The sequence below is a fragment of the Notolepis coatsorum genome (genome assembly GCF_963971535.1).
Source record: "Notolepis coatsorum genome assembly, chromosome: 13".
Classification (NCBI taxonomy): Eukaryota; Metazoa; Chordata; class Actinopteri; order Aulopiformes; family Paralepididae; genus Notolepis; species Notolepis coatsorum.
Window position 1 is genome coordinate 61,738,753 of NC_140177.1, and position 13,229 is coordinate 61,751,981.

At 42.5% G+C, this 13,229-nt stretch overlaps 1 protein-coding gene across 1 annotated transcript in view; it reads left to right on the forward strand.

Moving 5' to 3' along the window:
• tfa (transferrin-a) overlaps positions 1–13,229 on the forward strand; it is a gene marked incomplete at its 5' end in the record, with an annotated part of 48,125 nt that overhangs the window by 13,006 nt on the left and 21,890 nt on the right. Inside the window, 5 exons of the mRNA XM_084327678.1 lie at positions 4,149–4,321; positions 7,727–7,823; positions 11,341–11,358; positions 12,358–12,522; positions 13,037–13,190. Coding sequence (XP_084183804.1) covers positions 4,149–4,321; positions 7,727–7,823; positions 11,341–11,358; positions 12,358–12,522; positions 13,037–13,190 — 607 coding nt within the window. The remainder of the gene's footprint in view (positions 1–4,148; positions 4,322–7,726; positions 7,824–11,340; positions 11,359–12,357; positions 12,523–13,036; positions 13,191–13,229) is intronic.

The window sequence follows — 13,229 nt, forward strand, 5'->3', positions numbered from 1 at the left end:
AATGCAGCATGGTTTATATATAGGGTTATCGGAATACTGACTGCAGTGCGCTCGCGGGGAACTGTTTTCAGAGATAGCAGATAGGAATGAATGAATGAATGAGGGGCAGTCTAATTGCAGAGAGAACATAATATTAACTAGAGTCCGCTATACCCGAGACACCTCCTTCATTTGTACCGCAATTTGAGACCGAAATTGGAGCGTGGAACAAAACGCACAAATGCCATCCCCATGCACATTCAAGTCAGTCTCCACCCTCGGGTCTTTGGCCACCGGCACGGTCCATCATGATATTGGAGATGGATCTAGCAATAGACTGTTACTGTACCACCCATGTAGCTGTCAAAGCTCCATCACAAATGCAGTTATGTGAATAGAAAGGGATTCCACTTAGTGATGCGCATTTGCCTGATACATGTCGTTGCTGCATGCCGGGAGGAAGGCAATGCTGCATGTTTTCAATTCATTAAATAAAACGGATACTTTTTGCAAGGGTTTACTGACTGTCATACAAATAATCAACCAACTACATGTATACTGTAACTTTTCAGTGCACATTTTTATTTACATTGTGACAACAGCCTTGTGAGCTCCCGCACACAGACATGATGGAATTCAAGTTCAAGTTTGTATTGATCACATATAGGCAGGCTACACATGGCGTAGGCTACATGGCAGTGAGATTCATTGTTCTTGTATATGCTCTCGTATTATTGTTTATATAGGCTACCTAATACCGACATCAAAATAGATTGTATGCCTCTACAAATCATATGCAGGTAGAAAATTTACGGAAAATCCGTCGCGGATCATATTCCAGCATGGTTATTAATGACACCATGGCAAACAGTGGTTAACGGTCTTTATTAGTGTTTGCGCTGCCCAGGCATAAATGGTCTTTAGGAAGTTAATAGATATCATATCCAACATCACCGTACGTGTACATGTCTGTCAGCCTGTCGTGTATTTCCCCCATAACACGCTTTGCTCGGCTTAGTCCACTTTTCCACATTTCATGGGGGTGTTTCATGACCGTATATGGTTAATTACGGACGGTTCTATATGCAAATACTTAATATCGTGCACGAGCGCGGAGCGTAGAACAAATGGTATTTATCAACATGGAGTGTGCGTAGAACCTGTCTACGCACGTGTGATAAATCCCGATTTTTCTGTACGTACACACATTCTAAATTCTGTGCTTAAGAGCGAAAATAGAACACTTTTTTTTTTTTTTTTTTGGGTCTTTTCCCCCCTCCATTTTCCTCCGAGTTTTCTCCCATCCCAATGTTAGTCGTATGCCAATTCCCAGTCCCTTCCTGGTCGCTGCGCACTTACCCCCCACAGTCAGATAATCTGGGAGAGTGGAGGCTACCACGTGCTTCCTCCGACACACGTCCAGCCAATCACCGCTTCTTTTCACCTGGCAGCGCGGATTCTCATCGAGAGGGCGTAGCGTGTGGGAGGACCACACTATCCCCCTCGAGTCCTATCCGCGCTTAGCAGGCGCCCCGACCGAACTGTAGGAGTCGCTGTTTACAACGACCCGGACCCACCCCGCCAGATTCTCCCACCCTCTAATACAGCCAATTGTATTAGTGCAGACGGCCAGCCAAGCTGGTGACAACCCCGGAGCTGTGAGCTGGATTCGAACAGGCGAATCCAGCTCACAGCTCCGGGGCTGGTGACGAACGCAATCTCCGCTCGGCCACCTAACCGCCCAATAGAACACTTTCTAAGCATTGTTGATAGCACATGGCACAGCCCTGCGAACCCTGCACAGTAAACTAACTTGCTCATTAATCTAGCTGTTGTATCTTTACGCTTATGAAAACATTAAATAATATGTATAGGCTATAGGCCGTCGTTTTGCATTAATAGCCTATATTCTCAAATGGCATTTAATGGCTATCCGACTCCTCGCTATCCTCGCGGACGGGCCAGTATACCTTATATCATATCATATTCCTATGTCTCCAAGGAATCGTGGGGCTCTGGGGAATAAAGGTTGGGAACCCCTGCTATAGCCATTATCCTTTATAATGTTATAGGCTATTTAATTTACAGTTTACTCTATCAGCCTACCCAGCATGTAATACGTTCTTTGTTAGAACTCAACTCGTTATTATTTTGCGCATAGATTGCAGAAATACGGGAACGTTTTGATTTATATTAAAAGGCTTTGACATTGTAAAACTAAATACGTGGAATTCTGTAAGCAGAATACAAGTCATATCACCCACACGATATATGCTCTGTATCCAGAGCATGTATTCTTTTCATTCATTTAAGACACATTTATTGCAAGGGTTTTGTATACACATAAACTCAACAAATAACCTCTGTTCTCGTTGCTTTCTTATACAGTAGGAAGGGGGAAGAACACTATATTGTGGGTGTTCATATGACTTGTATTCTGCTTACAGCTTCGAAATTCCACTTATTACGTTTAACAATGGCAAAGCCTTTTAAATATAATCAAAACGTTCCCGTATTTCTGCAATCTGTGCGCAAGGTAATAACGAGTTGAGTTACGCTGAGCGCAGTCAGTACACCCCATATATTCCGATAACGCTATATATAAACCATGCTGCATTCATTCAGAAGGAAATACCTATTATTCAAAATGCTATTTATAGGGTTTTGACCATAATTACAATTACTGTTGCTATTTTACAATTAACTATAATGAATTACGGGGGTCATACAGAACACGTCAGTCAAACTAATGAACGAAAGCTTATTTCCGCGTTGAAACTAATGCATGAAACTGATGAGAGCATATGCCGTCCGTCTGCAGTATCCATATTCTACCGCCGGGAGCCAGGTACGCATGCCCTGAGCTGTGCGTAAATATACGCACAAAGTCAAGCACAAGTTCAAATTGATAAGTCCCACACTTTGCTTAGAAATGATCGTACGCACGCGTTACGCACATATCTGTGCGTACGCAACGTTGATAAATGAGGGCCCAGGCCTTTAAACTTTATTTACCCAGGGAAGATTTACTGAGCACTTTTCAGCTATTTTTCAGCAACACCCTGCTACACACTGTGTGGTGTTGTTCACTGTATTGTTATTTCTATTCTAATTAGTGTATAGACTTGACCACTTGATCGTGCACAATTGTACAGCCCTGGCCTATTTCTATCTTATAATTATATTATAGTCTATTGTGCTTCTATTTTTTATTTAGTTTATATTCCATCTTATTTTATTCCACCTTCTTACTTTATTCTACCGTAATTGTCTGTCCGTTAATGTCGCACCAAAAACAACCAAATCAAATTCCTTTTATGTGAAAACTACTTGGTAATAAAGACCTTTCTGATTCTGATTCTAAGCAGCTCCACTGGAGCAGTTGGATGGCTTGCTCATGGGCAGTTCAGTGGCAGTTGTCAAGGATCATTCAGTTCCCCAGCCCAGATTTAGATTCTGGTCCAGGGATCAAGTTGGGTACCTTCTAGTGTTGTAAAAAATATCGAAAAATCGATACATATAGATTCTGAATATTTTAAACGGTTTCAATACTCATTTCCCTAAATATCGATATTGAATTATTCATAAAAAAAAATTAAAGAAAAAGAAAAAATGGATAAGGAAGTTGCATTGTTCATTTCAATACCTGTAATAGTACAGTAGTCCACACACACATGTGCACTCAGTTAAGTCAGAATATGACTGTAATACAAACACTTATCAGTTCGTCAGGTACATGCAACACAGATTACAGTGCTTACATCTGTCTGCTTGAGAAAATACCATGTTCTGCAATAAAAATGATTGAAGTGAGATGAACAGTTATTTTTAAATGTGTGATCTAAAGATAAACAAAGGGTTTTAAAAGTGTTATATTTATCTTCTCTTATAGTACCAGAGAGAAGCTGAGGAGTATCAACCAGCAACAAAAGCAACATTTATAAAAATAATTATAATAATAAATAAATTTACATTTTAAGATCGAATCTTTTTCCCTGTGGTATCGAAAATCGATACTTTTCAAGGTATCGTATCGAAGTTCGAAATTCCAGTATCGTGACAACACTACCTTCCGGTCACAAGCCACTTCTCTAACCTTTTAGGCTAATGCTGCCCCCATATTGCACAGCCCCATACTTCATAACTGTGTCTTTGACTTTGCTTTCCAGAGCCGACCATAGGAACCCCATCAACTGCCATTCGATGGTGTTGTGTGGGTGAGGCTGAGACCAGAAAGTGTGACACGTGGAGCGACACCCCTGAGAACGTTGACAGTGACGGACTAACTCCCATCTTAGGAGAGAGAGCCGCAACAGTGGAAGAATGTCTCAAGAAGATTATGGTAAAACATGTAGAAAACCTTGCTTTATCATCTTTTTGTCCATTTTGTGGGGTAAACATTTCCAATAATAATAATGCATTTTATTTAAAGGTGCCTTTCAAAGCACCCAAGGTCGCCGTACAGCAGGGGTCTCAAACTCAATTTACCTGGGGGCCGCTGGAGGTAGAGTCTGGGTGAGGCTGGGCCGCATCAAACATTATATATATATATGATTTTTATTTTTATTTTCAAAATCAACTCTGCCTCTCTTTGTTAACCCATTCTCTGCCACCACTTTGATCATCCTAAACCATTCTCTGCCAGTACTATAAGTCTATGGAGATGTTCACCTTCTTTGCAGGGCTATAACTTTTTTAATTGTATTGCTAAATTGACATTACTATGGCCCATTCAACATCGATTAGCTATCGTTCAGGATGTAGGAACATTTTACTTTTTCATTCACACATTCATACGAAAATACCGTCTAGAGTATAAATATGTTTTTATCGTTTTCTGCAGTATTTCCTAGAACGTGAGATATAGACATAAATGCATATATTAGATTATCAAATGCCGTTTGATACGATCAACGTTATATTAAAAATGTCAACTGTACATGGTCCTAAGCGTTATGACTGATCATCCGCGGGTGAACGGAGGGGGGGGGGGGGTCGTTTATAATTCCGTGACCGACGTTAAATGATTTATGTAGTATGGGTGATATATAGATCAGAGCAGTTTGTATCGAAAATGATAAAGAAAAACGCTGAAACTCACGGCAGCTTCCTCGTAGCGATGGGCGATGAGAGTGGAGCAAACAGCTCCCAGTTATGTGATGTGGATCGATGCGATCCAGTTCCGGTTTGTATAATACTAATATACGCCCAAATCATGTGGATTATTGAGTTATGGAATAGTGAGACGCACCGGGAACCCAAGAGATCGACTTCCGGTTGCAACTCGCCGATCAGCCACCAGGTGGCAGTATTGAAGCGTTGCAGAGTTGTGATGGCTCCCGCAGCATATGACAAGGCTCCGTGGGTGAAATATGAATTCCATGACGAAAATATGAAATATGAACTTGAAACACGCTGTACAGCGATATTGGCAGACAACGCATGGCGGGCAATAACGCTGAACAGCGATTTTGGCGGAGAATGGGTTAACTACAACAAGCAATGCTGTTTGTTATTTAAGATGAGGTCGGACTCGGCACTGACAGATTTGTGTTCATTGTGCTGCTTTTATAAAGCCTCAAATGACGGCTTACAATATTTCATGAAAGCAAAGTGTTTTGTTTGTCTAAGATTTAAAAAGGTTTAAACTTTACAGCACTGACAAAGTTGAACAAAGTGCTGTACAAGTCCCACAACATTAAACCATTCTCTGCCACCACTTTGATCATCCTAAACCATCCTCTGCCAGTGCTATTTGTCTATGGAGATGTTCACCTTCTTTGCAGGGCTATAACTTTTTAAATTGTATTGCTAAATTGACATTACTATGGCCCATTCAACATCAATTATCTATCGTTCAGGATGTAGGAACGTTTTACTTTTTCATTCACACATTCATACTAAAATACCGTCTGAGTATAAATATGTTTTTATCGCCACATGGCGTAGTGGGCAAGGCGCTCGCCACGAAATGATGGAGACGCTGGGCTCGTCAGTTCGAGCCCAGCGCTCCACATTTGCTTTCAGTTTAGCTGGTCGTCCGTACTAATACACATTGGCCGTTGTGGACAGCGACTCCTACAGGTCGGTTGGTGCGCCTGCGCAGTAGAATCAGGAAGTGTCGGGGGCAGCGTGAGCCTCCCACGCGTTACTCCTCGCCACTGAGAGATCGAGCTGCGCAGGTGAAAAGATGCGACTGCTGTTACCTCAAGTACCGGAGGGGACTTGTGCTATGTATGACTTAGTCCACATTGCAGCCGGCTTGTGGGAGGCAAGAAACAGCGTCCGTGACAGGGGAGGGTTGAATTGGATGATACGAAATTGGGATGGGAGAAAAATATAGAAAATGGGAGAAAAAGTGGATCAAAAAATCGTTATCGTTTTCTGCAGTATTTCATAGAATGTGAGATATAGGCATAAATGTGTGATTAACACGTGATTGGCGGAGAATGGGTTAAAAATATATATATATATATATATATATTTTTTTTTACTTTTATTTCAATTAGGGGGCCGCAAAATATCATCCAGCGGGCCGCAATTGGCCCGCGGGCCACGAGTTTGACACCCCTGCCGTACAGGGTTAAAAACAAATACAATTACACACAGTAAAAACACAATATTACAGAGTTACACATAGGGGAGCAGTTATAAGAAACGTAAAATTAGGCGGCTGGGTGGCGCAGCGGACATTGCGCTCGTCACCAACGCAAGAGACACCGGTCTCGAATCCGGCTGTCAGCGTTGCCTCCGGCTTTTGCCGGCCGTCATACTGACTTAATTGGCAGAGTCAGCGGGAGGGGAGTCGATGGGTGGTAATCTGGTCGTTGTAAACAGCGACTCCTACAGGTCGGTCAGGGCGCCTGCACAGCAAAGACAGGAGATGGCGGGGGCAGTGTGAGCCTCCCACACGTTACACCTCGCCAATGAGAGTCGCTGGCAGGTGAAAAGAAGTGACTGGCTGCCTCCACATGTATCGGAGGGGACATGTGATGGGCTTCTATCCTCCCTACGACCGGCCAGTGGGGGGCACATGCGAGCAACAATCAGGACAGGGGATGGAGAATTGGCACGAGAGGAAATTGGGATGGGAGAAAAAATCACAGAAAAAGGAGGAGAAAAAGTAGGTAAAAAAATTATTAAAATAACTTAAAATTAAAGTGAATATGCCAGAATGAACATCTGTTTTGAGAGGGGAAACAAAGGTGGGGAGGTTATCTATTGCACGGATGTCTTGTGGTAGGGAATTCCAGAGGTGGGGGGCACAGCGGGAGAAGGCTCTGGATCCCATGGTAGTCAGACGGGAAGGGGGAGTGATAAGTTGGAAGGAAGAGGAGGATCTGAGTGACCGAGAGGGAGTGTAGGACTGGAGAAGTTCTGTGAGATAAGGAGGGGCTAGGTTATGGAGGGCCTTGAAGGTGAGTAGTAATACTTTGTAGTCAGTGTGTGACTTAACAGGCAGCCAGTGAAGTTGGTGGAGAATAGGAGTGATGTGGTTGGTGGAGGGAGTTCTAGTGACAATGCAGGCTCCACTCCTGAGTTTTGGACCAGTTGGAGTTTATAGAGGTACTTGTGTGGGAGACCAATGAGGAGAGAGTTACAGTAATCCAGGTGGGATGTGACCAGGGCGTGAACAAGTAGCGGTGCTGGTAGGTGTAAGTGAGGGGCGGAGCCGATTGATGTTGCATAGGTGGAAGTAAGCAGACCGTGTGATGTCTAATCTTAATTTTCCTGTGCCCCCCCCTAGAGTAAACAGGCTGATGCCATGGCAGTGGATGGAGGAGAGGTGTATACAGCTGGGAAGTGTGGTCTGGTTCCTGCTATGGTGGAGCAGTATGATGCAGGTATGAGGTTGTGTGCAGCATAGTACCAAATGTTATTTTTTCCCATTTGAATATTCAATAGGCAGGCCTATTCAAACAAAGAACATCTGCATGTTTTGCATTATATAACCATGTGCTGTGTTTGTGTACATCCATGTTAACTCATTGGCCGCTGGGGTTTAGTCATCGCCCTGTGGTCACATTGCCACACGTTAAAATATAGGACTGAGTCACCTTGTTTGTAGAGCTATAACTATATTCTATATTATAGCTATGGATACAATACTATGGCCCATTTGACATCACCTATCTATCGTTCAGTATGTGAGAAAGAATACATTTTTCCATCCATACGTTCCTGTGTTATACCGTGGTGAATATAAGTATGGTTTTAGAGCGGTCTAGGGGAGTTAAAGCCCTATACGTCGATTCCACTATAGACGTTGCCATATCTTGCATGTACACGCTATTATCCCGAAATCAAATCTACATCATAGCTATTATGTTCCATCATGAATGCATGAAAGGGGGGGTCGTTTCTGATTATTTGATTGTCAGTAACGGCATTCGCATTGAACACTAAAAACGGCTATCAGCCCGATCGGTATGAAAGCATTGCAGGATCAAGCTAAAATGTATGTCAAATTGCCCTTACCTGTGGCCGGGAGTATTCCAAAAATGATATTCCAATTGTTTGATCGCCATTTGGTATATCCAATGTCCATTTTGTCTACGGCATAATTCACCACAACATATGGATCGGAGATATTTGACGTGCTTCAATGGAACCGGGAGAACCGCTCCACTCAGTCGACAAGGAAAAGTGAAACCGGAGACCTGGGGCCATCCCACAGAGAAAGATACAAGGGTAGAAAGGGTGCTCGATGGGCGCCCCAGTAGCACACCATATAGCGCGCTGAGTCGCGAAGCGGTCGCCCCGGGTTAGTTTCCCAGTCCCGGTGGCCATTTGCCGTGTGTCTTCCCTACCTCTCCTCCCGTTCTCCCTCTCTCCTCTATCGGTCCTGCATGGCCAGAAAAAGCTGTGAAATGCTAATAAAGATAATAAAAAGAAGAAAAAAAAAGAAAGGGTGCTTGATACCGCTGTCTAGCGTGATGCGGCCGGTATTGCACTTTTACATTCTCATGTGGATTCCCCATGTTAACCCTGAGTCTGTGCGCCTGTAATGAATAGAAATATCGAATAAAAAAAATAACGATCAAATAACGTATATATGGTTGCCGTTCAACGGTTGTCGGACAAACACACATATATTGATCGTTGGCGGCCAATGAGTTAATGGTCTGCAAAAGCATTGTAAATCTGAATATGCAACATTTTCACAGAAGCTCCCTGTCACTTTTTATGAAATCCGTCAGTGAATCTAGCTAGATACACTGTTTGCAGTAGTGGGCATACTGTGAATGTATGCAACCTGCAATATGGAATGATGACCATTCCAATAAATCTCAACATTATCTATTGCTCATGTCTTTATGATTTAGGCCACTACCTTTTGAAGCTTCTCCTTTTCACAGACGTAGGTGATTGTTTGCTCAGCAATATGTTAACACTCCAACTCCCAGTCAGGAATGCATGAAGGAGCACACATTAACCCTTTCACTACCACACTATAGAAGGTTAACCCTTTCACTACCAGTAGTGAAAGGTTAACCTTTTTTTTTATCCACTTTTTCTCCCATTTTTCTATATTTTCTCCCATCCCAATTTTCGTATCATCCAATTCAACCCTCCCCTGTCACGAACGCTGTTTCTTGCCTCCCACAAGCCGGCTGCAATGTGGACTAAGTCATACATAGCACAAGTCCCCTCCGGTACTTGAGGTAACAGCAGTCGCATCTTTTCACCTGCGCAGCTCGATCTCTCAGTGTCGAGGAGTAACGCGTGGGAGGCTCACGCTGCCCCCGACACTTCCTGATTCTACTGCGCAGGCGCACCAACCGACTTGTAGGAGTCGCTTGTTCACAACGTTCGATCCCCACCCTTCAGTTTTCCCTCCCCGTAATACGGCCAATGTGTATTACTGCGGACGACCAGCTAAACTGAAAACAATGTGGAGAGCTGGATTCGAACACGCGAATCCTAGCGTCTCCACACTGGTGGCGAGTGCCTTGCCCACTACACCACCTAGCCGCCCCCAGTGAAAGGTTAACCTTATGTAGTGTGGTAATGAAAGGGTTAAGAAAGAAAGGACAACAGAGGAACACAAATTGTTGCGCGCATGCGCATAAATGTTCCCTCGCGTGCGCACAGGATGTAGCCTTCAAGATATAAAGAAATTATATTGTCAACAGATATGGTGGAAAAACAAACAATGTTTTAAATGTAATTGTAGTTACATTTGAGCGGGTTGGGGTGATAATTTGATTCATGGCGCTGAATCCCCTTTCACATTCTGCAGTGCTGCATGGAATTACTTTTGTGCATAAGTATTTTACTGTGTAGTGTAGTGGATGGTTGGATACTAGGATGGAATAGACACAGAGCTCCCTGCCCCCTCCCCTCAGGTTTGGTGTGAACGGTGGTCTGACTCAGGCAGAGCACCGTTCACACCAAACCTGTGAATGTGATTGCCATGAAATGGGTTGCATTCCATGCGCTATTGTTATGCTTATGCAAGGTAGCCAGGTACACGCGACGAGTCGAGTGCAGCGCGTTCTTGAGTGCACGCGCATGCGCGCACATCCGTGCATGTGCGTTCACACACTTCTGCTCACAAAAGATGGTTGCTCGGCGTGCAACCCCGTCCCATGAGCAATGCACCCCTGGTCTTGTCCTTTTATTATTTATTATGTTATACTAAATAGATGTCCTTATTAGGATAGCCTAGCCTTATCTGCTACTGCACAGAAAACCTCCACTGGATTACACATCCATAAGTAAAACCTCCACTGGATTACACATCCATAAGTAAAACCTCCACTGGATTACACATCCATAAGTAAAACCTCCACTGGATTACACATCCATAAGTAAAACCTCCACTGGATTACACATCCATAAGTAAAACCTCCACTGGATTACACATCCATAAGTAAAACCGCCACTGGATTACACATCCATAAGTAAAACCTCCACTGGATTACACATCCATAAGTAAAACCCCCACAGGATTACACATCCATAAGTAAAACCTCCACAGGATTACACATCCATAAGTAAATCCTCCACTGGATTACATTTACATTTAGTCATTTAGCTGACGCTTTTATCCAAAGCGATTTACAAGTTCTGTACGACAGGTCATCAGGAAGGGTACAACTCTATCAACTGAGTAACAATATTCACATCCATAAGTAAAACCTCCACAAGATTACACATCCATAAGTAAAAAAAAAAAAAAAAGAAAAAAAAAAACATGTGTGCCACATTGGATTGTTGACTCAATATTCATATACAAATATTTTAAGTATTGAATACAGCCGTAGCTGTATGTCACGGAAACAGACATGTACAAGCTTGTGGTTTCATTACATGTCTTCTACATTAACATGATTTATATATCCAACCTTTCCACAGAGTTATGCCGCTCGAATGGTAAGTACAACTGTCTTAAGTGTCTTTTTTTAGGGGTCCAAGTATTTCTTCTTGTTCTTGTTCTTGTTCTTGTTCTTCTTCCCTTTCTTCTGGAACTCAGAAACCGTTAAGTCCCAGAGCAACTAAACTGTTTGGGTGGGTTCAAAATGCCCCCCACTACTCCGACCACAAGAATTGCAAGGATTGGCCAGATAGTTGCTCTATTACATTTTGGACAATAACTTCTGAACCATCCAGCCTAGAATCAAAATGAGAAAATAAGAATCATTGGGTCAAGCCAAATCGATTGCTCATGCTCCTTCTTCTTGCTTCTTCACATTTCATCCAATCTCCACCAAAATAAGCATGAGGCATCTTTGGAATCCTATTATTAAAGCTATTCAACAGACTGACCATGACAAACAGTCTAGTATTAAAGCTATTCAACAGACTGACCATGACAAACAGTCTATTATTAAAGCTATTCAACAGACTGACCATGACAAACAGTATATTATTAAAGCTATTCAACAGACTGACCATGACAAACAGTATATTATTAAAGCTATTCAACAGACTGACCATGACAAACAGTCTATTATTAAAGCTATTCAACAGACTGACCATGACAAACAGTCTATTATTAAAGCTATTCAACAGACTGACCATGACAAACAGTCATGACGTTGGTAAGGTTCACAAACAGGAAAACAAAAACAGTTTGGTTGAACCAATCAAACTTCACATAGGTATACTGTATTGTATGTTTGGGATGGGCCTGGGATTATGTCGGACCACATTTCTTCATACTCCATAGTGCCACCATCAGGCCAAACAAACAACTTATTTTTCCTGAAAAAGGCTGCTTGCAGCTGTCTTATTTAATTTTTTACATTGAACCAATCAGCTCTTCACAGTTAGTTATCAAGATGTTTCTACCAAATGAATGACTGATGAATGAATCTAGGTATCTGATCCTCTTCCTTATACATTATATTCCATCGACTTTTTCCTCCACAGTGGCATCCTCCTCTTACTATGCTGTAGCAGTGGTGAGGAAGGGTACAATAAAGTCCTGGGATGAACTGAAGGGCAAGAAGTCCTGCCACACTGGATTTGGCAGAACTGCAGGGTGGAACGTCCCCATGGGCCATGTCTATCGTAACACTGGCAGCTGCGTCTTCAGTAAGTAATGGACACAGGTATTAAACCTTCACTTGTACCTTTTTAATTCTCAAGCATTGTAAACCAGAGATGGGCTGAACAAGAAAATAAATCACCTATTGGCGATACATAAAACCCAGTGCAATTGCCCTTACAAGTTCTTCTGTTTGAGCATGCACATATGTATGTTATGATATGGTGTTTTTTTTTAATTTTTGATTATGAATCGTGATCCTTTTTATGAAATAATGACGACAAATAAGAGGAAACGTTATAGGCCCAAGTAGTGATCCAAACGTAAACAACTGTGAAGTCTCACCACGAAAAAATAAGAAATAAGAATGGAGACATGCTTTCATTCTAGTTGAATTTTGTTGAAATGGTTAGTCAGTGTCATCACTCGGTGGGAATGGGTTACATTTGTCAATCTCAAGAACAAATATAAGTTTTTAACTAATTTCCTCAATTCAAACTTAATATTCTTACGATTTTCTTACGATACCAATACATACTGCTTTGTGTGTCTCTTCTTCAGGTGACTTCTTCGCTAGTGGCTGTGCCCCTGGAGCAGATATTAACTCTCCATTCTGTGCAAATTGCAAAGGCAGTGGTCGAGCAAACGTGGGGGATGGAGACAAGTGCAAAACCACTGCTCATGAGCAATACTATGGCTACAATGGGGCTTTCAGGTAGGGGGCACTAGTACTATAATGGCTTGGTTGAGACTT